We start from the raw sequence: 26,447 nt of genomic DNA on the forward strand, positions 1-26,447 counted from the left end.
ATAAGAATGTTCACACAATGAAATGTTTTGGGTAATTAAAAGTCATTATTTTGTAGTTTGATGATAAATAATTGCATTTCTTCAATTAGATAAATAGCTATGTAAATGGGTACTGTACATAATAAAAAATAGCAGTGTATAAAATTGGTTTCAAAATGGCTGTTTCAGTGAGCACAAACTTTTAATACCCGTCTTATTACCTTGCCTTCTTATTTTCTGTGGGATGATGTAAAGGTCCAAGTTGTTGAACATAAATGAAGATACTTATTCGCATTTTCATAATATTGTCATTTATTTCCCATCAAAAATGGCATACAATGGGACTTAATAATAATAATAGCTTTATTCAACATTGAATGGTACACTGCACACGTACAAAGAAATAGTAATGATTACAGTTATTTGTACAATACACAAGAAACATTCTTCTGAATATGTCATTAATTTACAACAAAATTACAATAAGGTGTTTACATAATTTCACAAAGCATTTGTTGTTCTTCATATCAGTACGGTACTCTTCTAATGAGTAGAAAGAGTGTTTTACTAAAAATGTCTTAAGCTGATGTTTTGGTTTAATTGTAGCAAGAGCCATGACTGCACTAGTCAGTGCATTAGCTAATTTTATACCTGTGTACTGAGGCCCTTTTTTGTAAAGTGCTGTTCTGTGGCTGCCGATATAAAATCTTTATTTATTTCTAGTATTGTACTGGTGGAAATCCGAATAAGTGTTTGGGTGCAGTCTTTTCACAAGCAATATGGCTTTTAGAATATATGTGTTTATAACAGTTAACACTCCTGTTTTTGGAAATAAGTTGCGACAAGACTCCCTGTATTTTCCTCCACAGATTATTCTCACACCCTTTTTTTGAAGAATGAGTAGCTTATCTAGATTAGCTTTGGTTTTTGCCCCCCCCCCCCCCCCTCCAAATTTCAATATCGTAGTTCAAGTGAGTATGTAGTCTTTAGGTCTACAGTGTCTTTACAGAACTTGCTAATAGTACTGATTGCAAATATATTTTTGACAACTTAGTTGCTAGGGAGTCAATTTGTGTGTCCCATTTCAGGTTGCTTTGGATTGTTAGGCAAAGGAATTTTACCCTAGATTCTTTATTTACCAGTTTGTTGCCAATTTATAATTTAATTTCATTATTCAAACTCCTTTTATTAAGATCCATCAAACATTTTTTACTGATGCTTACATTTAAGTGGCTTTCATTAAAAAACTGAACAATTTTATTTGTCACATTATTACACTTAGCCTATTTCTGCATATTACTGAGGAGAATCTTCTCAGAAGCTTGCACAGATTTTGCAGCATTCACCATCCTCAGGTAATAATTTCATTAAACATTTTCAATTACAAATCACTCCTTCCCTCTTTCGTGACGAAGCAGCCGCCGGTTGCGAAAGCTTGAAATTCTGTGTGTGTGTTTGTGTGTTTTATTCATTGTGCCTATCTACCGGCACTTTCCTGCTTGGTAAGTCTTGGAATCTTTGTTTTTAATATATTTTTCCAGGATAAAAGATTTACATGGTGCACTTTCTCTACACAATACAAAGATGCATATCCTACATAGCATCTTGACAAAGACTGTCCTACTCCAGTTTGAATGAAAGACAGATTAACTCTTGGTCTGTATGACAAATGATATATTATAGTTTGAAATTCTATATTGTTTCAGAACTGGTAACTGGTCAAATTAGTTTTTATACATATTTTTCTGCAAACCTGGGTAAACTCATGCAAAGAAAACATGCATGTTGAGATTAGCAAAATTTATAAAAATAAAAATAATTATATATTATTGAAAATAATTTTGAAAGAGAGTTTTTTTAAAACTTGAGGAGTATGTCACATTGCTGAAATAATATGCATTTAATATTTTCTTTCACATACCAGATTTTTATGAAAAATTGAGATTTTTTTTCCGAAAAATGATCGCAGCTCTTGGTTTCATAGACAAGAAAATGTTATGATAAATTTCATAACCAAAATGTTGCAAATTGCAAAATATATGCCATTTATGATGAAGTGTAACAAATAGAATTTATAGGAAAATTAAATTCTTTAAAAATTAAATGTAAAATTAATGTTCCAACATGTTACAAAAAGGCTTGGAATACAGAGAAAGTTAAATAACTATTTTCATAAAATACATTGACTCCACAGGCTACCCTTTTATACTTCAGAATTTCAATTTAATGTAAAATATAGTTGTAAAAAAGATGGAACTGCAAGTTTCATCAAACGAGCTTAGTATCGTAATCTTCTATTGTTCAAAAGGCCCTTTAATACTGGTACATCATTAATGGAACTAACATTATTCATAAATTCATTGATAGCATAAATTGTACTTTTGTCTTTTTGGAAGCCAAATTGATTTTTTAAGATTGTATTAAATTTTTGGCCGCTTGAACTGTAGACCTTACTGCTGATGGAATGGCTTTGTGTACCTGTGTGATATAGATATCCATACTGTAGGTCTGTAGGTGCAAACACAGTGGCGGGGGGGGGGGGGGGGCTATCTGTTGAGAGGCCAGACAAATATGTGGTTCCTGATGAGGAGCAGGAGCCTTTTCAGAAGTTGCAAGGGCAATAGTCTGGATGAATGACTAATCTGGCCTTGCAACATCAACCGTAATGGTCTTGCTGTGCGGGTGTTGTGAATGGCTGAAAGCAAGGGGAAACTACAGCTGTAATTTTTCCCAGGAGCATCCAGTTCTACTGTATGGTTGAATGATGATGGCATACTCTTGAGTAAAATATTTTGGAGGTAAAATAGTCCCCCCTTCGGATCTCCGGGTGGAGCCTACTCAAGAGGATGTTGTCATCAGGAGAAACAAAGCTAGTGTTCTATGGATTGGAGAATGGAATGTTAGATCCCTTAGTCAGATCAGTAGGCTAGAAAATTTAAAAAGGAAAATGGATAAGTTAAAGTAAGATACAGTGAGAATTAGTGGAGTGCAATGGCAGAAGGAATAGGACATCTTTACAGGTGATTACAGGATTATAAATATAAATTGAAAATGGGATAATGAAGTACTAGGTTTAATACTAAATAAGAAAATAGGAATGAATGTGAGCTACCAGATGTGAAGCCCACCCCCACTACAGTAGTACAAGTTTATAAACCAACTAGCTTAGCAGACAATGAAGAGATTGAAGAAATGTAAGATGAGATAAAAAAAATTATTCAGATAGCTAAGAGTGATGGAAATGTAATTGTGTTGCAGGATTGGAATTCAATATTAGGAAAAGGAAGAATAGTAGGTGAATATGGACTGGGGGAAAGGAACGAAAGAGAAAGGCATCTGTTGGAATTTTACCCAGAGCATTTCCAGGGGTAGATGTGCTCTCAGATCTGTAAATTAAAACTGAAAATATTGCAGAAAGGTAGTAAATTAAGGAGACAGAACCTGACAATTTGAAAGAATCAGAGGTTGCTGAGGGTTTCAGCAGAGCATTAGGCAAAAACTAACTGGAGCAGGGGAAAGGATTAACATAGGAGACAAATTGATAGATTTGAGAGATGAAATAGTGCAGGCAGCAAAGGATCAAATAGGTAAAAGGACAAAACGTAGTAGAAATCCTGGGATACTATCAAAGATACTGAATTTAATTGATGAAAGGAGAAAATATAAATTGGCAAGACATGGAGGTGGTGAAAGGGAATACAAACATCTGAAAAATGAGATTGACAGGAAGTTCAAGATTGCTAAGCAAGAATGACGAGAGAACAAATGTAAGGAGTTAGAAAATATATCACTAGGGGAAAAATAGATATCAGGAAAATGAAAAGAAAAGCTGCTGTATGAATATTTAAGAGCTCAGATGGGAAACCAATTCTAACCAAAGAAGGGAAACCTGAAAGATGGAAGAAGTATATAGAAGTTCTATACAGGAGAGATGAACTTAAAGATAATATTATAGAAATGAAACAGAATGTAGGTGAAAATGAGATGGGTGATATGATACTGCAAGAGGAATTTAATAGAGCACTGAAAGACTTCAGTCAAAATAAAGCCCCCGGTGTAGATGAGAAATTTGCAGAACTATTGATAGTCTTGGGAGAGCTGGCCATTAACACTTCCATCTCATGAGCAAGGTGTATGAGACAGACAAAATTCCTGCAGACTTCAAGAACAATATAATAATTCAAATTCCAAAGAAAGCAAGTGCTGAACAGTGTGAGTATTACTGAACTATGAGTTTAATAAGTCATGGTTGCAAAATATTTACACAAATTCTTTAGAGAAGAATGGAAAAACTGGTAGGAGGTTTGGATTCCAGAGGTATGTTGGAACACACAAGACAATACTGACCCAATGGCATATCTTAGAAAATTGGTTAAGGAAAGGCAAACCTATGCTTATAACATTTGTAGACTTAGAGAAAGTTTCAACAATGCTGACTGGAATACTTTCTTTGAAATTCTGGTGGTAGCAGGGGTGAAATACAGGAAGAAAAGGATATTTACAACTTGTACAGAAACCAAACAGCAGTTATAAAAGTCAAGGGGCATAAAAGAGAAGCATTAGTTGAGGAGGGAGTGAGACATAGTCCTAACCTATCCCCTATGTTATTCAATCTCTACATTGAGCAAGCAGAAAATGGAACTAAAGAAAGAACTAGAGTAGGCATTAAAGTTGAGGGGAAGAAGTAAAAACTTTGAGGTTTGCCAGTAACATTGTAATTCTGTCAGAAACAGCTAAGGACTTGGAAGACCAGTTAAATGGACTGGACACTGTCTTGAATGGAGGATATAAGAGGAATACCAACAAAATCAAAAGACAAATAATTTAATGTAGTCTAATTAGTTGATACTGAGAGAATTAGATTAGGAAATGAGACTTTGAAAGCATTAGATGAGTTTTGCTATTTGGGCAGCAAAATAACTGATAGTAGATGAAGTAGAATGGAAATGAAATGTAGGCTGGTAATGTCAAGGAAAATGTTTCTGAAGAAAAGAAATTTGTTAACAGTGAATATTAATTTAAGTGTTGCAAAGTTTTTCCTGAAAGTATTTGTAAGGAGTGTAGCCATGTCTGAAGCTAAAAAATTGACAGTAAACAATTTAGACAAGAAGAGAATAAAAGATACTGAAATGTAGTGTTACAGAAGAATGTTGAATATTAGATGAGTAGATCATGCACTGAAAAGAATTGGGAGAAAAGAAATTTGGGGTGCAACCTGAGTGGATGACAGGATAGGTCAATAGGACACTTTCTGAGACATCTAGGGATCACCGATTTAGGTGGAGAGTAAAATTCATAAAGGGAGTCCAAGAGGTCAATACTGTCAGCAAATTCAAAAGGGTGTAAGTTGCAATAGTTATTCAGAAATGAAGAGGCTTGTACAGAATAGAGTAGTATGTAGAGCTGCATTGAATCAATCTTCGGCCAAAGACCACAACAGCAGCATTAAATTTTTGACAAAAAATTTGAATCTGATGTGCATAAGTCATTTAACATGTTTTAGAACACATGGGAAGAAGGTAAATTGGATGGTAATTTCCCATATCTTCTTTGGAGCCTTTCTTAAATAGTGGTTTCACTGCTGCATATTTCAGAAAATCTGGGAAGTAGCCTCCTTGCAATGACAGTTTAATTAATTTGTATAGTGAATGTGCTATTATATTTGAAGCTGCTGCAATAACTTTGGCAAGTATTTCATCCCATTCCACAGAATGTTTCTTTTTTAATTTAATATAGTCTTCTTGACATTTTGTCATTATGTTGTCACATTTAAATAGACTCTCAGTCTTGCTCTGATTCAGCCAAATAGATGTACATTACCTCAATGGAGTCTACATCAACATGAGGTTTACATACAGCTATGAAGAATTCATTAAAAATTTTTTCTCTCCAAGCAGGACGTACAAATATTTTGTTGCTAAGTTTGAGTCCAAATTCAAATTGACAATTGCCCCTACTGCTTTGGATTTATTTTCATGCTTTTTAATGAATTTAATGTTTGTTATTTTCTTTACTGCTTTATCATTTGGCTTAATCAATAAACTCAGGACTCTTACTGAATTTCAACTCAGCATGTATGTATCTGTTTCTTTTCTGGATATTTTTATGCCAAGGGTAGTCAGCTCTAGATTATTAGTTGCCTTTCTTTGGCTGACTATAGATGGAAATATTTCATAGCAAACATGTGAAAATCAATTCAAAAATGTACTGAAATTTTTTGACTATGAGGTTTCATATTGTACTGACCAATCTGCCTCAGCCTCATTTAATCTGCAACAGAACAAGTGAATATTTTGTTTTTCAGTTGTATTCATCCTGTGAAGATAAAGAAAGAAAACTTGTGCATGGCACATGAAGTTTATAACTATATTATTCAGAGCAAGAGAGATGTACTAATATACTGATTATCAAAACTGCATGATAGCTTCTCAGATGTAGACTTGAAATGTGTGGTATATTGCTTAATGATGGTCAGACTGTACTGGTAGCTGTGTTCAGGACATGACTTTTGTCTGACCTCCAAACAATGACCAAAACACTTCATTAATCAATTTACAATTAGTTTAAAATGACATTTGTTTATCTGCATTGTGGCTTGAATATATGGCAGTGAAAAAGAAATGGAATTATATTAATGAAAGTGTGGCTCAGTGATTAAAAGTGTAACAGCATTTGACATTTTAATGTTTTTAACATATTTAGTTTTATATTTTTTGTATTTTTTTCATTTCTTTGCTACATTCTAAAGCTATGATTGTCACAAAATCCGTCAAATAATGATGTAATTTTAGTATGAATGGAAGGTTGATACCTATTTTTAAGCATAGGGGCTAAAGAATGTAACTATCAACACATGCAGGCTATGTAGCCTGGCCTGTGTTGTGTTCTAAGCACTTTAAGTGAGTCACAGAAAAGTATGTAAGTATGCATGGAAGAAACTGAGCCATTTTACAGTGCTTGTAGGGGTTGATGACAGATTTTTAATGCACACAGGTACAAAGAGGATTCTGCTTGGGCATCTACATGGCTTAAATCAGAAGTCTATAAAGCCACCTTTCTAAAGCAAGTGGGACGGAATTGCTCCATGCTGGCTCTGTTTATCCTTCTTCTGACATATCATAAAATAATATCTGTTACTATATCTTTACATTGTAGTGTGACATCTTCAGCTGCAGTTATAGGTCTTATTTTATTTGCAATCAGTTTAAGTGTCACTTTCTTCAGGTCCCTTTGTGATACCAGATGATCATCTGGATACTGGAAAATCATCATAATAGATCTCATAACAGGTACAAGAAATTGATATCTGCTGTGCTGAACCCTCTTTCTTGTGTGTGGTGTGAATGGGAACAGCACGGCACCATGATGTTTATTCCAGTTCAATCATCGATTAAGGCTCACCCAGAGAAACTCACAAGCCTGCGAACTAGTCTTATTGAAGATAGTGGTTGTAAATAATCTAAAGGAATGGTTTAAGAATGGTAGGTCATAGAAACTGACACCCACAGGGCAAAGTTAGAAAATGACTGTCAAGTTGGTGGTAGTGCCTGTTTATTGTGGCATTTCTGGACATACGCCAATCATGATTATGTGATTAAAAGAAGATTTTGTTTTGATTGATTATGGGATAGGAACCTGACATTGTACAGACACCTAAGTGTGTAAGCACCAGAGATGAGGCAGTGAATCTGTCAACAAACCTGAAACATGGAAGAAAGAAAGGAAGATTAGTGTTTAATGTTCTATCGACAGTTGAATCATTAGAGATGGAACACAAGCTCAGATTTCAGAAAGACAGAGAAGGAAATCACCCATGCCCTTTCAAAGGAACCTTCCTGGCATTTGCCTTAGTGATTTAGGGAAATCCTGAATTTTGATGGCTCGACAGGAATTTGAACTGTCATTCTCCCAAATGCAAGTCTGGCATGCTAACCACCTTGCTTGGTTTGAAACAAGGCACATTTTTTTGATGTGAGGTGCATTACACAGGGAACAGAGTACAAAATTTTTAAAAATGTCCAGACATATGTCAAGGCTAGTTAAATTGCTTACAGAATCCCACTTCATTCCAAAGTACTGCTATACAGCACTGTCAGAATGTTTTCAATTAGCACTGGGTAGGTCCAATTGGGGCTTAATGTCTAGTGGCCAGCAGCAGTATACCTCATGGGAATTTACAAAAACCATCACAAAATTTAACAAATGGACAACTGCTTTTTCATTAGCCTCTATTTTTGTTACAGTTAGCCAGCTGTTGTGTAACTTGAGTGCTTGAAGTTATCAGGAGCTGTGCAGTTATAGAAAGATGAGTGTGACTTTTTGCAACACTCAAACAACAAGTATGAATGGATATTCTAAATAATGAAATACAATTGATAAAGAGTGCTATTCATGAGGGAACTAATTTACTGTAATCTTTATTTCCATGGGTGGCAAGTTGTCACCAACCAAACTTAGTATTTGGATGAAGAAACAACAATCCAATTGGTTCCTTTTATAGTAACAATGTTATTTAAGCAATAGGAACTGAAATATGTTTAATGGTGTAGGTTCAGAAACAATTTTTTTTTAATGAAAACGTCTTTGAGTTCAGGAAAAACAAGTTTATCATGTGTGAGGTTGTACTGTTGGAAACAGTCGGTGAAAATTATGAGCAATAATGTTTTCCAATAAACATTTTCATTTCCCACTTGAAAAAAAAAAAAACTACTGAAATAAAAAATTATGAATAAAGTGCATGAAATTTTTGCCAGTTTACATCTTATCATGAAGCACATTTGAGAAAACTGTTCAAACTCACATAGTATGGCTTGAGTTTATTTATGTCTGTTATTTTCATTTCCTAATTTTTTGTTTTCCCACTGCCAAAATAAAAGATAGATGAGGAATTTATCTGTCTTATACTAAGTTTAGCAGAAAAATGAGTGTATTCACAAAAGACACCACCATGATATACAGAATCCATATCTGCAATTAAAATACAGACAGAAGCATAATGCATGAGCTAGAATGGCAAATATGTAATAATTTTATGCTGAATAAAACATGAGTAATTCAAGATAAATCGTACTATCAGTTACACTGCAGGAAAATTTTAATTTCATGAAACAATTTGTTAAAGGCCCTGAGAGGATTTCAAGTGAATATTATGAAGAGTATAAAAATCTTACAAAGTAAGGTTTTATCTTACGAAGTTAATGGATTTGGATAAAGTAAAATCTCCGCAGATGGATATGGCCAGAAGCTTACAAAATAACATTTTTTGTATAGAAAACAAACAATCCAGTCCAGCAGAAGGACTTATTTGTGATAGCATGGTTACTGATAGACCATAAATATTTGGAAGTTTCCAAATCCTCCATGACATTTCCATAATCATACTTCACATGATTCTAATGGTTTCTTGCGAATCACAGTGAAATGTTCCCATACAGGACAGAAGGATTACCAAGCTTTAACTTTCCTAATATCTGCAATTCAAACAGGTCTTCCACACTTTCCACAAAATAATAAGGCATGCAGATTCATTGGATACATTAGCGTAGCGAGTAACAGAGTTTATATAAAAAGTTACGTAACTTATTTTGTTCTCACATAACTGTATATTGCAGTGCTCTCACTGTTCAATGAAAGATGAAGTGACCTTCAAAATATGGCTGGCATCAACATACCTGTCATCATTCGCCTACAAATTTCCATGTGGTTACATGATCATTTTAGTGTACCTCTGCCTTTAGGATTGGTTGAAGCTTAAAAATGCAATATTCTATTAAGACAGCATTATTTCATCACATTCTGTGTGGGACTCTGTATATTGGCTATGGAGACATTAGCCATGATCCAGCAAGTGTTTGGAAGTAAAATACTATCACTATTTTGAAGTGGCGCAAGTGGTTCAAAGGTGCTTTAGAGCACATGGGAGGATGCCTATATACAAGAAGAAACAAGGATGATATGCAACATATGCATGATGTGTTGAATTCAGAAGAATGGCAGATTAATCTTTAAATGATCACAGACAATGTAGCAAATGATAAAATGACTGTGCTGTGAGACAACACTGAATGATGCTGGCCATCACTGCCAGTTGGATGTTGCATCATGACACTGCACCAAGTCGCGTCTGCTTCGTGGTCAATTCCTACCTGGGCCAGAATAGCATCACAGCACTTCCCTTGTAGGCATCTCTTTAAAAGGTTAGGAATTCTTACAACAGCCTCACAGTAATGACATTGGTTCTCAACAACAGAACCAGTTTAAAAATAACAGTGACATTCATGATTATAATACCAGAAGAAAGAAAGACTTACACTATCCTCTTTTTAACCTGTCTCTGGCAAAGAAAGGGGTAAAATATGCTGCTGTAAAACTTTTTGATAAATTACCAGATGAAATAAAATGTCTGACAGACAGCAGATATAGTTTTAAAAATAAGCTAAAATCATATCGCCTTCAGAACTCCTACACCATAGATGAATTCTTGAATAGGAATAAATAGATCTGTATTGTAGTTATAATATACGCATTTTGTGCCATTTAAGGGAATGAGGTACATAATAAAAATTTTAAGCATAAAAAAGAAAGAAAAAATCCAGCAGACTCATGAGTGCATTTATTATGCACTTAACATGTTCCACATCATAATGGTTACCATGAGATTGATCAATGGACCACAATACTAACTAATTAACTGTTAGACTTTTCCCTTCACTTTTCAAGTGAAGGACAATGCCCTGAGATGTAGCACAGGTCAAAGCAGCTTTGATGCCCTTCTTGAAGGACATATTGAAAAAGAACTTCCAGAATGCCTTCTGAGCATGGAAAACACATTGACAGTAGTGAATCAATCCCCAAGGGTCTTGTTTTGAACAATTTGTAGCTTATGTTGCAACATCTTCAATACATTTTTTTCCAAATATTGACTCATTGCTTTCTATCCAAAAGTGCTTAAATGATAAATACTGTTCTAACATGGGAAATACTATGTAATGGTAGGAGGCAGACAGCGACTATTTCGTATAAAAGAGGACGCAGTATTTTTTCCAAATCTGATGCATTCTTGCTAATTTTAGTGTATTATGTTTAATCCTTGTAACAAACAAACACTTTTTAGTTAACACAATGCACGATTTGCTGCAGTTAGTCGATGGATGTATCCTCTTTCATTAGTATAGGAGGACAGAAGTGGATCAGGTTGTCAGAAGAGTTCTTAAATCCCTTTACTGAGACATATGAGCATTTTGAAAGAGAACTAAATGTATCTCAAGTGATGAATTATCAAATCTAATATGGTAAGAGAATAATGATAAATATATTCTAAGTATTTAATAATATAATTGCCTCTAAACCACAAAAATATCATTAAAGTTTAATTTATTGATAATTAATTACAATAAATAGTTGCATGTTTGAGAGTAGAACTACTGTTGGCTTTTTGAGGAGGAGACAGCTGAGATAGCCAATTAGTGTGCATGCAATGAAGGTTTATTTACAGACTGGGGGCAAGATAGGTTTGGATAAAGAGGAATTAAATCTTCATTAGTCTGTTGTTTATGGTACATTTCAAATATGTCAAACCATAGTTTTGATACCCAGATGGTTTAGATTAAGATGCTCAACAGCTACAGGACACGCATGAAGAACCAATATTTATTGTTATCCAGTCAAACATGCACAGTAATGCATGCCCTTTCTGCAACCACTGGAAGGTTGATATCAAAGAATATAGTGTGCAGAAGGTTCTATTAAGATGGTACATATGTGAGGCAATCTTCCTTTTGTATACTGCACACCAGTCATCACAGGACATGCTAACACAGTAACAGGACTTCAGTTTAATGGAACATAGTTCTCTGTTTCATTTATCATTTTTCAGTTTGGTGTATACTCTGATGTTATAATAAACTGCTTTGTTACATCAATCCCAGTTCAAATAACTGGCTCCACTGTTAAACATATATTTTAGACACCCAGACTGCCAACCACATTAAAGTGCCCATTTCCAAGAATCAGAGAGGTGAACCAGTCAGATTGAATCCATCTCATGAATCGAGGACAGGGGCTGGTGTATTTGTCTAGTCTGGATGTGAATTTTATATGGTTTTCGACATCAAACCAGTCCTGAGTATAAAGGCTGGTAAACTGGACACTAAAACTTTCTGACACTAATCAAGATGGATTGGTTTCATATAATATGTTCTACTCTTGTAGTACCTTTGTTGCAAAGTCTTTCATTGCTGTAAAATTATAGTTTCAGAAGCATAATTATAGTGAGAAAACTTTAAACTTATAAAGAGATAAAATAACTGTGCAATATTTGCCTTGAGGAAGAGAAACTCTGAGTACTGCTAATAGAAATCTTTAAAAATACAAAATATTGATACCTAGCTTTCAGAACTGTTCGTTCCTCACTAATTCAGGAAAGAGGCACAGGTTTTGGAAAGTAGTCACTCAGAACGACAGCTAAGGGAGGGAGATGCTTCTCACTTCTTTTTTGCTCTCAGTCATACTTGGAAGTTGGCCTCCTAAAATACTTACTGTGATGTAAAGGTGCCTGCTGATGAACTCCAGCTGCTGCATGCTGCCCATACAGTACCTCAAACAAATATTAATACAACACAAATAAATATTTATAATAACACATAATATCATATGTATAAAAATATGTGACACAAGCTATATTTTTAAAGTGAATGAACTTTAATAAAACATTAATAAATATCACATTTACTTATCTATAGATAACAAGGGCATACAAATCTTTGCGCCTCTGGTTCTGAAGGGGAAAATCATGATTTTAACTAAGTAAAAATTCTGTACCCTCACACTTGTCACCCCTCATATAAACAAGTATCCATGTTAATGTTTCTTAATTAATTCTAATTTAAACATTAAGTATTGTAATAGGATTATCTTTTTCATTCATCTATTCTAACATTATTTGCATTTGTATTTCTTTTTTTAATTAACTGAATAACCTTCCTCTTAACAACATTCATATCTGTTCAAAAAGATTTCAGGCTTGCAGCCAGTCGTCGTAAACTTCCTTGCACAATATTTGGGCTGGACAACTGCCAGACATCTTCAGGTGAGCCGAACCAGGACTGGTGAAGACATTCTCCACTCCATCTTATATAGTGCACTGGTAGTACTGCTGTGCATGCGTTGCAGTCGTGGAGACGGAAGGACCACACCGCCCAGTGACAGCACCCTTGCTGGTGGAACTGCAATACTCACCTACCGTCAGTACTGCAGGCGGCCACAGCTATTGAAGTGTTCTGGTGTTTTCATCTTGAGCAAATTTCAGAGATGACGGGATCCCATGCGTTATTCAAGTGATAACCACTATCATGGTTCCTTAGATTTCCCGCAATGCGTATTTCAATGGATTCTTTGATAATGGTGTACCAAAAAGTTGTTGCTGTGGCCAAAATTGAAGTTTTGTTGTACTCCATTGAATGTCCATTAGAAATACAATGTTCCGCAACTGCAGACTTGCTGGGTTGCAGTAGGCAAGTGCGACGTTGATGTTCTGTGCAATGCTCTTCCACTGTAAGTGTTGTCTGTCCTATACAGGCCATACCTCATTGACACGGTATTTTATAAATTCCCGCAATCTGTAGTAACAAATCGACCTTCACTGAACCCAGCAAATCCAAAATCTTAGAAGGTGGATGAAAAACCACAATCACATGAAAATTATTAAGAATACTCGCTATCTTGAAGGAGATATTTCCAACAAAGTGAAGAAAAGCGGGGGGCTTGGGTCATGCACTCTCCTCTTTATCCACTTCCCGGTTCCTGGCTGTAGTTGAGAAGGCCTTGTTAATTTGCCGGGTCGAGTACCCAATGTCTCTGAACACCATCCTCAAATGTGCAAGTTCCTTAGGCAAATTCTCTGCATCCGACATCATATGTGCCCTGTGCACAAGGGCTTTAAGTACACTCATGGTATGGGATAGGTGATGGCAACTTGAAGAATGCAAATGCAGATCAGTGTGAGTGGGCTTATGATAGACAGAATGTCCCACCATGCCATCACTCTTCTGTTTAACCAAAACATCCAGGGATGGAAGGCAGCCATCTTTCTCTAGTTCCATAGTAAATCGAATATTCTCATGGATGGAGTTAAGATGATGAAAAAACTCCATTAACTTTTCTTCTCCGTGGGGCTATACTATGAAAGTATCATCGACGTATCTCCAAAAAACCGTTGGTTTACAAACCACTGATTCAAGTGCTCTCTCCTCAAAATCCTCCATATAAAGGTTAGCCACCAGAGGAGACAGAGGGCTGCCCATGGTGACACTGTCAGACTGTTCAAAATATTCCTGGTTAAACATAAAACAGTTTGAGGAAAGAGCACATTGAAACAATGCAGTGATGTCCGATTCAAACTGTTGACCAATTACAATCAAGGAATCCGCAACAGGTACTATTGTGAAAATGGAAACTACAGAGCCCCCAGTCTGTTGATAACATCAGCAGAGTTCCGTATATGATGTGAACATTTGCCAACAAATGGTCTCAACAAAGTAGGTAGATGTTTGGCTAAATCATATGTTGGTGCGTCAATGTTACTCACTATAGGCCTAAAGGCAGACCTTCTTTATGCACTTTAGGAAGACCATACAGTCTCAGTGGTATGCTGCCATGTGGTCTTAACTGCATTATGGTCTCTGGAGCTAACGAGGAAGAGTTCAAAAGTGCTAACGAGGGAGAGTTCAAAAGCGCACACGTCCTCCATTGCACACGTGCTGTTGGGTCTTGATCAATTCTCCGATACATAGTGCCACTAAATAGACTAACCATCTTCTCAAAATACAACCCATGAGGTAACAAAATGGTAGAATTATCTTTATCACCCTTCAGCACCACTATTTCCAGATCTTCTCGAAGGTTCCGTAGTGCAGCTCTTTCTTCAGCGGTTATATTACTGCATTGGAGAGGAGAATATTCGATTTACTATGGAACTAGAGAAAGATGGCTGCCTTTCATTCCTGATTGTTTTGGTTAAACGGAAGAGTGATGGCATGGCATGACATTCTGTCTATCGTAAGCCCACTCACACTGATTTGTATTTGCATTCTTCAGGTTGCCATTACCCATCCCATAACATAAGTGTACTTAAAACCCTTATGCACAGGGCACATACAGTGTTGGATGCAGAGAAATTGCCTAAGGAACTTGCATATTTGAGGACGGTGTTCAGAGACAATGGGTACTCAACCCGGCAAATTAATAGGTCCTCCTCAACTAGAGCCAGGAACCGGGAAGTGGATAAAGAGGAGAACACGTCAGCCAAGTCCCTACCTTTTCTTCCCTTTGTTGGAAATATCTCCTTCAAGATAGTGAGGATTCTTAATAATTTTCATGTGAAAGTGGTTTTTCATCCACCTTCTAAGACTTCGGATTTGCTGGGTTCAGTGAAGGATAATTTGTTACTATGTAAGGCAGGAATTTACAAAATACCATGTCAATGTGGTATGGCCTATATAGGACAGACAACATGTACAGTGAAAGAGCATTGTACAGAACATCAATGATGCAGTCGCAACCCAGTAAGTCTGCAGTTGTGGTACATTGTATTTCTAAAGGACATTAAATGAAGTACGACAAAACTTCAATTTTAGTCACAGTAACAACTTTTTGGGACTCCATTATCAAAGAATCAGCTCACTATATAAGATGGATCATCTTTGCCAGTCCTCATTCGGCTCACTTGAAGATGGCTGGCAGTTGTCCAGCCAAACTATTGTGCAAGGAAGTTTACAACAACCGGCTGCAAGCCTGAAATCTTTTTGAACAGTTGTTTTGCTGGTATAATTTCAAATTTTACAAAATTCATATATTTTGGTTTGCTCCTTAAAAACTACATGTTCAGATTAGGTAAGGTAAGTATTATATTTTTTCATTATTAATTTTTTTACTGTGTCATTTGAAGTCATATAACCATATAGGCATGGACACAGCAGTTTTATCATCTGAATTACTTATGTTAACATGATAATATTTCTATATACTGGAATTATCTGTTTCAATACAATAGTTTTACATATATTCATTTAATATTATTCTTGCTTCATCAGTTTATATTAAAAATATCAATGCTACTAGCTCCTACTTTGGAGGTACCAGTCACATATGACCTTTTGCAATCTTTTATTTATATAACAACAGAGTTTGTTGGCCTTTGACCATATTATATTTAAGTTATTCATATTATGTATTTCATTCCATAACTATTCTTTTCAAAATAAGTTAAAAAATATATAGTTTGAAAACAGGTTTAAATATACAGACAAAAGAAGGGTTCACACAATGATGGAACTATTGAACATAGAATGGTGCCTTTGGGAAAGGAAGAAAACATAGGTAGAGTCAGAGCTGTTTAGAGTCTAAAAAGAAGATAGATGCCAAAGTCAGATTAAACTGATCTTGCACTTTCTTACAATATAAATACAAACACTTAAGCTCTCGAGCTGTTCATATACTCCCAAACTGTTGCATTATATCTTGGAATCCTAGCCATAACAGCATTTGGCACACTAACAGCTACTAAACTCTATTACTCAAAGATACCCTAGGGCAAAGATACCACAGTAACACAAGAATACCTTACATTCCTCTATCAACTTATTTTTCAAATTTGAAAAACAACAAACAAGAATAGGCAAAAACTAGTAGATAATAAAATTGGAAACCAAGGAAATCAGAAACTAACTTACTTCACAAGTGTTCCACATTAGTAAGGTACTAGAAAATTTGTTAATTGTTTAGAACTAATGCAGGCTCTTACCCACTTTACAGGTACACCTGCTAACCAGAACTCATATGATTCAGAATCCTCTGATTTCTTTAACCATAGCAGATGAACAAAATACAAAATAAGATTAACAATCAAATGTCACAACTAGACATGAGAAGTCGATCACATTATTATTCAATGCAACATCTATATTATCAGTCAGTTTATGTCTCTAGTTTAACTTCATCAGCTGAAAGAAAATAGTACAGAAATCGAACAATACAATCAAAAAAACATAACATGAAATACACATTCTGTCTCACTTGCACTATACACAAACACTTTTGTTTGAGACATTGTTGATATGCCACTCATGGTCCATCATGTAAGGGCATTCATGGGTCTCACGTGGTAGCCCAGGTAGTCATGTTGAGAAGCAGTAGCCATTGATGTGACATAATCATCGGAGTTCATCAGGGGGGACAGTCCCTCCATTGTATTAATGTCTAGATTCACTGCTGACAAAAGAAGTCATGTTATTGACTTGAAGTAAAGCAAACTGCACCTAAGTGTCCATCCATAAATAACATTAAAAAAATTAACTGTCATTCACACTTATATAGTTAGTCCTGGTTGTCACTACAGTGTAATGAAGTTTTCAGTCTGCCATATTTCTTCTTCTTTTTCCTGTTCTTTCTCATACAATAAAATAAGTTCTATTTTTACTTCAGTGGCAAATATATGACATTTGTGAAATAGTTTTGAGTCCTCTGTCTCACTTGGCTTCCTCGTCTCATCCATACTCCCATCTTCTCTCTTAACATGCCCTTTTTGGGTTTACTTGCCTTTTGTGGTATTTTGGTCTGTTTTCTTCAGTTTTGGTACAATTCTCTATGATTTTCTGAGTGTTTATCTCTTTTTTAATGGGGCTTTCTTCCACATCTAGATGCTGTTTTAAACTGCCATATTTTATGTGATCCATTTGTGCCTGCTTCTCATAGTCTTCATAGTATATTCTCTCAAATGGCTAAATATCTTCTGTAGTATTGTTATCTTTAAATGCGGCTGTCTGCTCTCTTTTGCGCTCGCAAATCTTCACTGTGTTTTCTTCTAAATTAACCTCTACTTTGATTCAGTCTGCTCCTGATGTGCCATCCACACGTATATTTGGAACAACTAAGGACTCCATAGTTAACATTTCTTCCTGTGTTTCAGTTCCACTATGGTCCTCTGCTTGTGTATTGATTTTTTTCTTTCAAACAGTCTTTGTGACCTAAATCTGTACTCATGCAGGTTTCTTCATTCATATCTCTAGCTGTGTCTATTTGTTTTGTTTTAGTAGGTCTCTTTTAGAAGCTGTTTCTTGATTGTCAGTTTCTAAATCTTCGCATCTGGGTGTATCTTCTTCTGGTTTATTTGACGATGACAATGAAAATCCATCAAATTCTGTAATTGCTTTTGCTCAAAATTCTATTCCTTTTTTCTCAATTTTTCTTCATATCCTCTCCATAATTCTTCCATTAATGCCTCTAGCCCTTTTTCCTATTTTTCCATTAATGCCTTGAATACCTTTGTTATTTATAATTCTCTAATAACTGTTTTCTCCTTCTGTTGTCCTTTACTTGACTCTGAACAACACATGCCATTGCATGTAGCAGTATCTCCAGTTTCAGCCATAATTAATAATTTTGTAATAGTTCAGTCTTAACAGTGTGAACAGACATGTAAAGTATAGTCACTTTGAATTGTCATCTGTTATTCACACTCAAAATTTATGACTGTTTCAGTCAATTGTTCTCTCAGCATTTCTTTGCAAAAACTTCTTTTTTTTCCTTATAAACTTACTTCTTGTCATTTTGCACTTTTACTACTGTGTGACATGGTGTGATCTATGACATTTAAAGGCTGCTCCTAGGTGTTCTTTTAGTTCCTTCTGACATTTCGTTTTTGCAAATACATTCCATTTATGTAATTCACATTTTTATTATTCTATTCAAATCCATTCTGACTTGTAGTCTGCTACACTGCTTAACAACTCAGCAATAGGTACCATCGTGACTATTGTTGGCACATACCTTTGATTGTTTTGTGATCATAATTCAACTTTTTAATAGCTCTCCCAGCTTATCCTCATCATGAACTTGTACACTGAAGAGTATCCTGTCTCAGTCATCACATGTAAGGCTCTAATAAAAGGGGAGGAGTACATAGCAAACAGATAAGTCTGAAGACAAACAATACATCAATCATTAGTATGAAGTAAATAACTCTCCACAATCGACAGTTGCATCAAAACACTATTTATTACATTGAACTTGCCTGCTCTTTACAATATATATACAAACACTTTACTGCTCCAGAAGTTCATATACTTCCAAACAATTTCATTATATCTCAGCACTCCAGCCACAACAACCATTGAGCATGCTAGCTGCTACTCACATCTATTACTCAAAGATTACCACAGTGCAAAGATATTGCAGTAAAGTAAGAATACCTTATGGGAAGGTGCCTTTAGTGTTGAGACAGAGGACAGAGATGTCCACCAATTCTACAGAAAGGACACTACCAGCTTCGTACCCACAGGCACTGAAACTGATTCTAACACACTACTATTGAAATCCTATGGAGAGAGTAGCAAGGAAAGTAGTAACTTCTGTCCAATACATGGACTAAATGACAAAGAGGGTCGACTGGTTAGCTTGGTACACCTTTTGCTTGTTTTAAATTTTTTAGACAAGTCAGGATAAGCAAGTGGCTTGACTGCTTATATCTAGTTGAACTAACATTGTTCCCAAAAATTTGATACAAACTCAAATGTAGCATTCAGTAAATTCAAAACAGTACAAATCCCCTTGTAAAAAGTCCATACCAATTATTATTACCACCTAATAGAAGATTGTAAAAACCTCTCATTAGATTTTAGCAGTTAATAAATTAAACCTACAAAACCCATTATAAAATACAGTAAGTTATATTCCACAAAACTTCATTCATAATTGTTCTTGAACAAACACAAACATCTCTCAATGATAAGGGGAATCTCCAGTTGTGTAGGTCCTAATTGTGGGACTTCCCCAAGGTAGTGTTATAGACCCTTTGTTGTTTCTTACCTATATTTAGGAGACAATCTGAGTAGCGATCTTAGGTTGTTTGCAGATGATGCTGTCGTTTATCAACTAATAAAGTAATCAGATATCATCAAATATCATCAAGGTGTTCACACAACCATAGAGCCATTGCTCTGTCATCAACAGCTGCTCAATACAAGAGCTTCACTGAAGCAGCAAAGGAAGAGATTTTCTTGTTGCATTCGTAAAATAATTTAATGACAATTAATCTTCAGGAAAGTCAGCATATAACCTAATTTTTCATTCAAAGACAAAACATATCCCCATAAAGTTTCATTATATACATCAAACTCTTTGAATTGCTCACTTAAACTGTAAAATCAACCAGCAGAGTGCAAAGTGGCAGATATATTGGTGAACCTCTTCCTGCACCAAAACATGAGAAGAGTGTTGAAGGAAATTTTTCTTTGACGGGGCATGATGAGATGTAAATTGTTACTTTCATGTGTTTTCTTCAGCATATGCTGCTACAGTAGCTCCTATGTGACAATCATATACAACCACTTGCTCAATGAAAGGTCTGTATCCAAAGACTGGAAATTTTCTCAATTCAACACTTTATGTAATTGCCAATGTAAACTTTATGACAGCTTTCATTTTATAGTATTATATTGTACATAAAGTTCTGAAATATACTTTATGCATTTATTGCATTCTTAATAAATTAATGGGGTTTAATTTATGCATGTGGTTCTTGTACGTCTCATGAAATCATTGTAAACATTGTGTGCAGATGTCTAAATACAGTATAATGATTCAGATTCTTCTTAGTTAATCAATGTTTTGAAAGTTAAGTTGTTATGTAGTATTTATAGTATAACCTGACACAGATAATGAAGGTTTTATTTTTTCCAGGGGATGACAAAGTGAATGCACAGAATGTAACAAAAATTATATTTGTCAGTGGAAAACATTACTATGCTCTGGAAGCACAGAGACAGAAGTTAAATGTGAAAGATGTTGCAATTGTGAGAGTGGAAGGACTGTCACCTTTTCCTCTTAAGCAGTTACAACAGGAAATTGCAAAATATAAGTTTGCAAAAGGTAAATGGAAGTCTTAGATGCAAATATGTTTGATGCGCCTAGATGTTGCAGAAGGCAAAATGAGTCATTCATTGACATTCTTCCTGATTTTATTTGTGATTAACAGTTGAGTAAATGTGCACATGGGTGCTTGAAGATTGAACATTAGATCAGTCTAGAGATACTGAAGAAATGTATGGATATCACTGTGTTCTACATATTTTTTTCTGGTTGTAGTGTTCATTTGGAGTCAAGAAGAACATCAGAACATGGGTGCATGGAATTTTGCAAGAACTCGATTTGAAAATCTTGTTGGTAGAAAGGTATGTTGAACACTGAATAATTAAAGATTATATAGTTGGAGAGTCAAGGCCTGTTAGTAAAGTTATATTCTGTGATTATATTTTGTTTGAAGTTGCTGTTTTGAATTTTGGGTTTGGGCAATTATTATAAACTACCTTAGTGCCTGCTGCTTCACTTGTGCAGACTGCATGATCTGCACATATTTTTTTTAAATTGAATTTCTGCGTTGTTCACAAATTGCAACACCTTCTAAACTTCTCACACTAATTAAGGCCTTAAAAACACGGTCTTTTCCTAATGTACTTCTAAAGAAAAAGCAAGTGTGGTAATTGGAGTCCAATGTTTTTGTTAATCATGCCTTTTGCATTCTCATGGAGACATTTCTGTAGAAACTTTCATCTCCTAATACACATTTCTTTATATGTAACTGAGGACTGAAAGACGAATTTTCATAGATTTAGTTGTTGAGTTTCTTCTGGCGTAATTGTTGATCGAACAGTGCGCGAGTGTACTGCCGGTTCATTGTGTCCAACTGGCAGTACACCCATGGCTGTTTGCTCATAGATTTAGCTAGGAAAGGAGAGAAGTAAAAGACAGTGGGTTTGCTAGTGGAACAGAAGGCTGTGGAGTGGGAACAGGGAAGGGGATAGGTGGGTGAAGAACACTTGCTAAGGAAGGGTGAGGCAAGGAGGGTTATGGGAATGTAGGATATATTTAAGGGAGAGTTCCCACCTATGCAGTTCAGAAAACTAGTGTTGGCAGGAAGGATACAGATGGCACAGGCTGTGAAGCAGTCATTAAAATGAAGGACATTGTGTTGAATTGAATTGAATTTTATTTGATCCTGTAAGATTACATTGTGTACAGTAAATGTACGTGTAATATAGGACATGTCATGTCAAAGTGTTAACATTTCTTATCACTTATTTTTCTACACCTTTAGCTTACATTTTTACATTACTGATAATGAGTAACAATATATACAAATTTAATGGCATAAGTATTCTGCAACACTGTAAAACTCTTTTTCAGTGAGATAGTTTTTAAGTTTCTTTGGAAAGTCATTGTGAAGTACACTATCTTTCAGGGTTTTGGGCAGACTTCTTAGTAGTCTGATACCAAAGTACTGGGGTCCTTTTTCTAGCATTGCCAGTTGGTGGGGTATGCTCCGTACTTCATTCTTCTTGGGCAGTGTGCTCAGCAACTGGATGGTCCAGCTGTTTCTTGGTCATTCATGCAGACAGACAACTTGCCAGTTGTCATGCCCACGTAGAATGAAGCACAGTGGTTGCAGCTTATGTTGTAGATCACATGACTGTTTTCACAGGTAGCCCTGCCTTTGATCAATAAGTGATGCTTGTGATCAGACTGATGTAGATGGTGATGGGAGGATGTAAGAACATCTCTTGCTTCTAGGTCTATTACAGGGTTATGAGACATAAAACAAAGGAGTTGTGAACAGGACTTATGTATGAGTGGACGAGGATATTGTGTAGGTTTCTTAGGTGGTGGAAAACCACTGTGGGAGGGATGGGAGGATAGTGGGTAAGACAACCTCATTTCATGGCATGACGAGAGGTAGTGGAAAGCCTGGTGGAGAATGTGATTCAGTTGCTCCAGTTCTGAGTGGTATTTAGTAATGAAAGTAATGCTCCTCTATGGCCGGGTGGTGGGGCTTTGGAAAGTGGTGGGTGACTGGAGGGATAAGCACCGGAGATCTGTTTCTGTACAATGTTGGGAGGGTAATTATGATCTGTGGAGGCTTTATTGAGACCCTTGGTATATTTTGAGAGGGACTGATTCTCCCTACAGATGCAACAGCTGTGGGTGGTTAGGCTGTATGGAAGGGACTTCTTGGTATGGAGTGTGTGGCAGCTGAGTGGAGGTATTGCTGGTGGTTGGTAGGTTTGATATGGATGGAGGTACTTATGCAGGTGGAGGTCAACATTGAGAAAGGTGCTTTTTGGGTTGATGAGGACCAGATGAAGCAAATGGGAGAGAAGGTGTTGAGGTTCTGAAGGAATGTGTACAGGATGTCCTCAGCCTCATGCCAGATCATGAAGATGACGTCAATGATCTGAACTGAGTGAGGGGTCCTCAGTGAATCTGAAACAAGTGAGGGGTGAACTTCTGGACGGTTAGGAAGGATTGCTCTAGATGGCAAATGAATGGCGTAGGATAGTGCCATGTGTGTGCCCATTGCCATACCCTGGATATGTATGTAGGAGAGGCATTCAAAGGAGAACTAATTGTGGGTGAGGATGTAATTGGTCATGGTGACCAAGAAGAATGTCGTAAGTTTGGAATCCATATGCCACTGGAAAAGGTAGAGTTGAATAGTGGCTAGACCTTGGGCATTAGGGATATTAGTTAAAGGGAGGTGGCATCAATATTGAGGAACAGAGCACCATGTTGTAAAGGAACAGGAACTGTGGAGAATCTGTGGAGGAAATGGTTGGTATCTTTTGTATAGGAGGATAGGTTGCAGGAAATAGGCTGAAGTGAGAGCAGAGATTGTCTCACTGGTGGCACAGTAACTGGCTACTATGGGGCATTCTGGGTGGTTGTGTTTATGGTCTTTAGGAAGCATGTAGAAGGTAGGACTGCGGGGAATGGCAGGGTTGATGGGTTTAAGGATTTTAGGAGAGACTGGAGATCCTGTTAGGTGTCTGGAATGGGTCGCTGTTGAAGGGTTGGTGGATGGATCAAATTGACAGCTGGCAGCATCTTTCTGTCAGATAATCCTTGCAGTTCAAAACAACAGTGGTGATGCATTTGTCAGCAGGTAGGATGATAAGGTTGGGATCAGATTTTAGGTGGTGGATTGCGATTTTTTCTGTTCATTTAAGTTTGGTTTGCATGTTGAGAGATTTAAGGAATGATGGTGAGGGAAGGTTCAAGGTTAAGAAATTCTGGAAAGTTAATATGGAGTGATTTGGGGGCAGTGGGGGTGGATCATGGTTGGCAGGAGGAGTGGACTGAGTAAGAAATGGAACACATTGGTCTTAGGTAAAGTCTGATTAATAGGGTTGGTGGCAAAAAAAGGTTTTTCCACTGTACGGGCTGGGAAAGGGAGAGAGAGTCTTTAACAAGTCCAGAATGTTGAATTTGGGAGTGGAGGAAAAAGTGAGGCCTTTGGAAAGCACTGACACTTCTGCAGGGCTAAGGCTTTTGGAGGAAAGTTTCATGACCGTGTTTCGGGTGTGTTAAGATTCTGAATTCTCTATGGTGGCGGTGGTGGTGGGGGGGGGGGGGGGGGGGGAGTTTTTGAGAGTGCTATAAATGAAGTAGGTTTGCAAGACAGGGTTTATCAGCTATGAGGTGATGTGGGGGAGATTTGGAGGCTGTTGTAGATGTGGTGCATAGTGGTAGTCCATGATGGAAGAAGGAAGTGAACAGGTCGGCATTGTGCATTTTGTTCTAATTCCTTGAGGAACTATGTGTTATATGGGATCCAGGAATTTGGGACCACACAATATAAGAACTTTATGGATGGAGAGGAGGTACTGTAAGGAGGTTTGGGCCTGACTGACATGGTTCAGGGGGACTGTGTTGGCGAGACTTAAGGACTGGTGGAGTCTGAACACGTAGAGGTCATATTTGGGGGGGGGGGGGGGGGGGGGGGAGGTTCCATGAGCCAAGCAACAGTGCAGGAGCTGTATGTGGGACTGGGTTGCAGCTAGGGATAAGGTAATTTTTCTGTATTGACACAGATGGAAGGAAAAAGGATATGTGGTGAAGCATAAATATGCGTAAAAATATGTAAATAATGTAGAAATACATGCAAAAAATTTCACAAAAGTGCACCAAAATAAGTGAGAAAAATAAAAAAAGAGGAAATATGATGTAAGGAGAAACAATATGAAACCTGAGGGTGTTGGCCAAACTAAAAACTAAAGTCATCATGAAAATGCAATGAGATCAAAGATAAAAATAAATAAAAAGATTGTAACATGAGGTGCAGGTCTGTGGGTGGATTTATATGAAGGTGGGGGACAGCACATGTACCTAGTTCACATCAGATTAGTAAGCGCGAACTGGAATAAGAGGGCAGGAAGAGTGGGGGGAGGGGGGAAAGGCTGAGGTAGACGTTCGTGTGACACAGGAAAGTAAGGAAAACAACAAACAAAAATACATGAGAGTGAACCAAGGAGAGTGATCAATTTAATGTTCAAGAATTAATGATGTTTGCTTGAGTAATGTGGCACATGCGATGCTGCACCAACCATCAACACAGTCTTGACGGCTGATACAGTGTGTCCCGTAAGTGAGAGAGTGGAGTGCTGTTTGGAAGGAAACATATAGAACACAGGAAAGAAGAGAAAGAAAAGGACAGACACTGAGTATAGTAGCATTAGAAAATACTAACAAAGAAAAACCGCGTTGGGTTACAGGATGGAAGAAAAGCCATTAGGCAAAATCAAACAGTGGAATATCCAGGATGGAACAGTGACAGAATTATGAAAAGAGTAGTTTGCTACTCACCACATAGTGAAGATGTTAAATGACAGACAGGCACCACAACAAAATTATTGAACACGTTAGCTTTTGCCCAGAAGGCCTTCTTCTGAAACAGAAAACATACACACACACATTCACGCAAATGCAGCTCACACACACACATGGCCACTGTCTTTGGCTGAAGGGGTCAGACTGTGAGCAACTGCACATGATGGGAGAAATTGGTGGTAGGGATAAGGAGGAGGCTGGCGCAGGAAGGGGGAGGGAGAGCAGGGTACAGGTGGGGGCAGTAAAGTGCTTTTTGTGGGAGCATACAGGAACAAGATGGAGAAAGGGTAGGGCAGCTAGATGCAGTTGAGAGATTCAACAAAGGAGTGCAGAGAGGGGGAGGGGGGGGGGGGGTAGGAAAAAGGAGAGAAGTAAAAAAGACTGGGGGTGTGCTTGTGGAATAGAAGGATGTGGAACGGGAACAGGGAAAGTGAGGTGGGTGAAAGACAATATTAATGAAATTTGAGACCAGGAGGGTTATGGGAACACAGGATGTATTACAGGAAGAGTTACCACGTGCACAATTCAGAAAAGCTGGTGTTGATGGGATGAATCCAGATAGCACAGGCTGTGAAGCAATCATTGAAATTAAGAATGTTGGTTAAGTCAGGGAGCATGCCTGTAATGATTTTTCAACTTAAAACTTGATACTGTTGAATTCATGAAGAAAAAAGAGTGCAGGAACAAAAATTAGAACATCTGGAATGGGTTGCACACCTCACAGTTTAAATGGTCTTGGCTGCACATTGCCCACA

General features: G+C 36.8%; 1 protein-coding gene across 1 annotated transcript in view; it reads left to right on the forward strand.

Moving 5' to 3' along the window:
• LOC126268186 (probable 2-oxoglutarate dehydrogenase E1 component DHKTD1 homolog, mitochondrial) overlaps window positions 1-26,447 on the forward strand; it is a 328,733-nt gene that overhangs the window by 291,227 nt on the left and 11,059 nt on the right. Inside the window, exons 17-18 of the mRNA XM_049973793.1 lie at window positions 20,713-20,901; window positions 21,118-21,203. Of these exons, the coding sequence (XP_049829750.1) occupies window positions 20,713-20,901; window positions 21,118-21,203 (275 nt within the window). The remainder of the gene's footprint in view (window positions 1-20,712; window positions 20,902-21,117; window positions 21,204-26,447) is intronic.

The sequence above is a fragment of the Schistocerca gregaria genome, chromosome 4 (assembly GCF_023897955.1).
Source record: "Schistocerca gregaria isolate iqSchGreg1 chromosome 4, iqSchGreg1.2, whole genome shotgun sequence".
NCBI classification, from domain to species: Eukaryota; Metazoa; Arthropoda; class Insecta; order Orthoptera; family Acrididae; genus Schistocerca; species Schistocerca gregaria.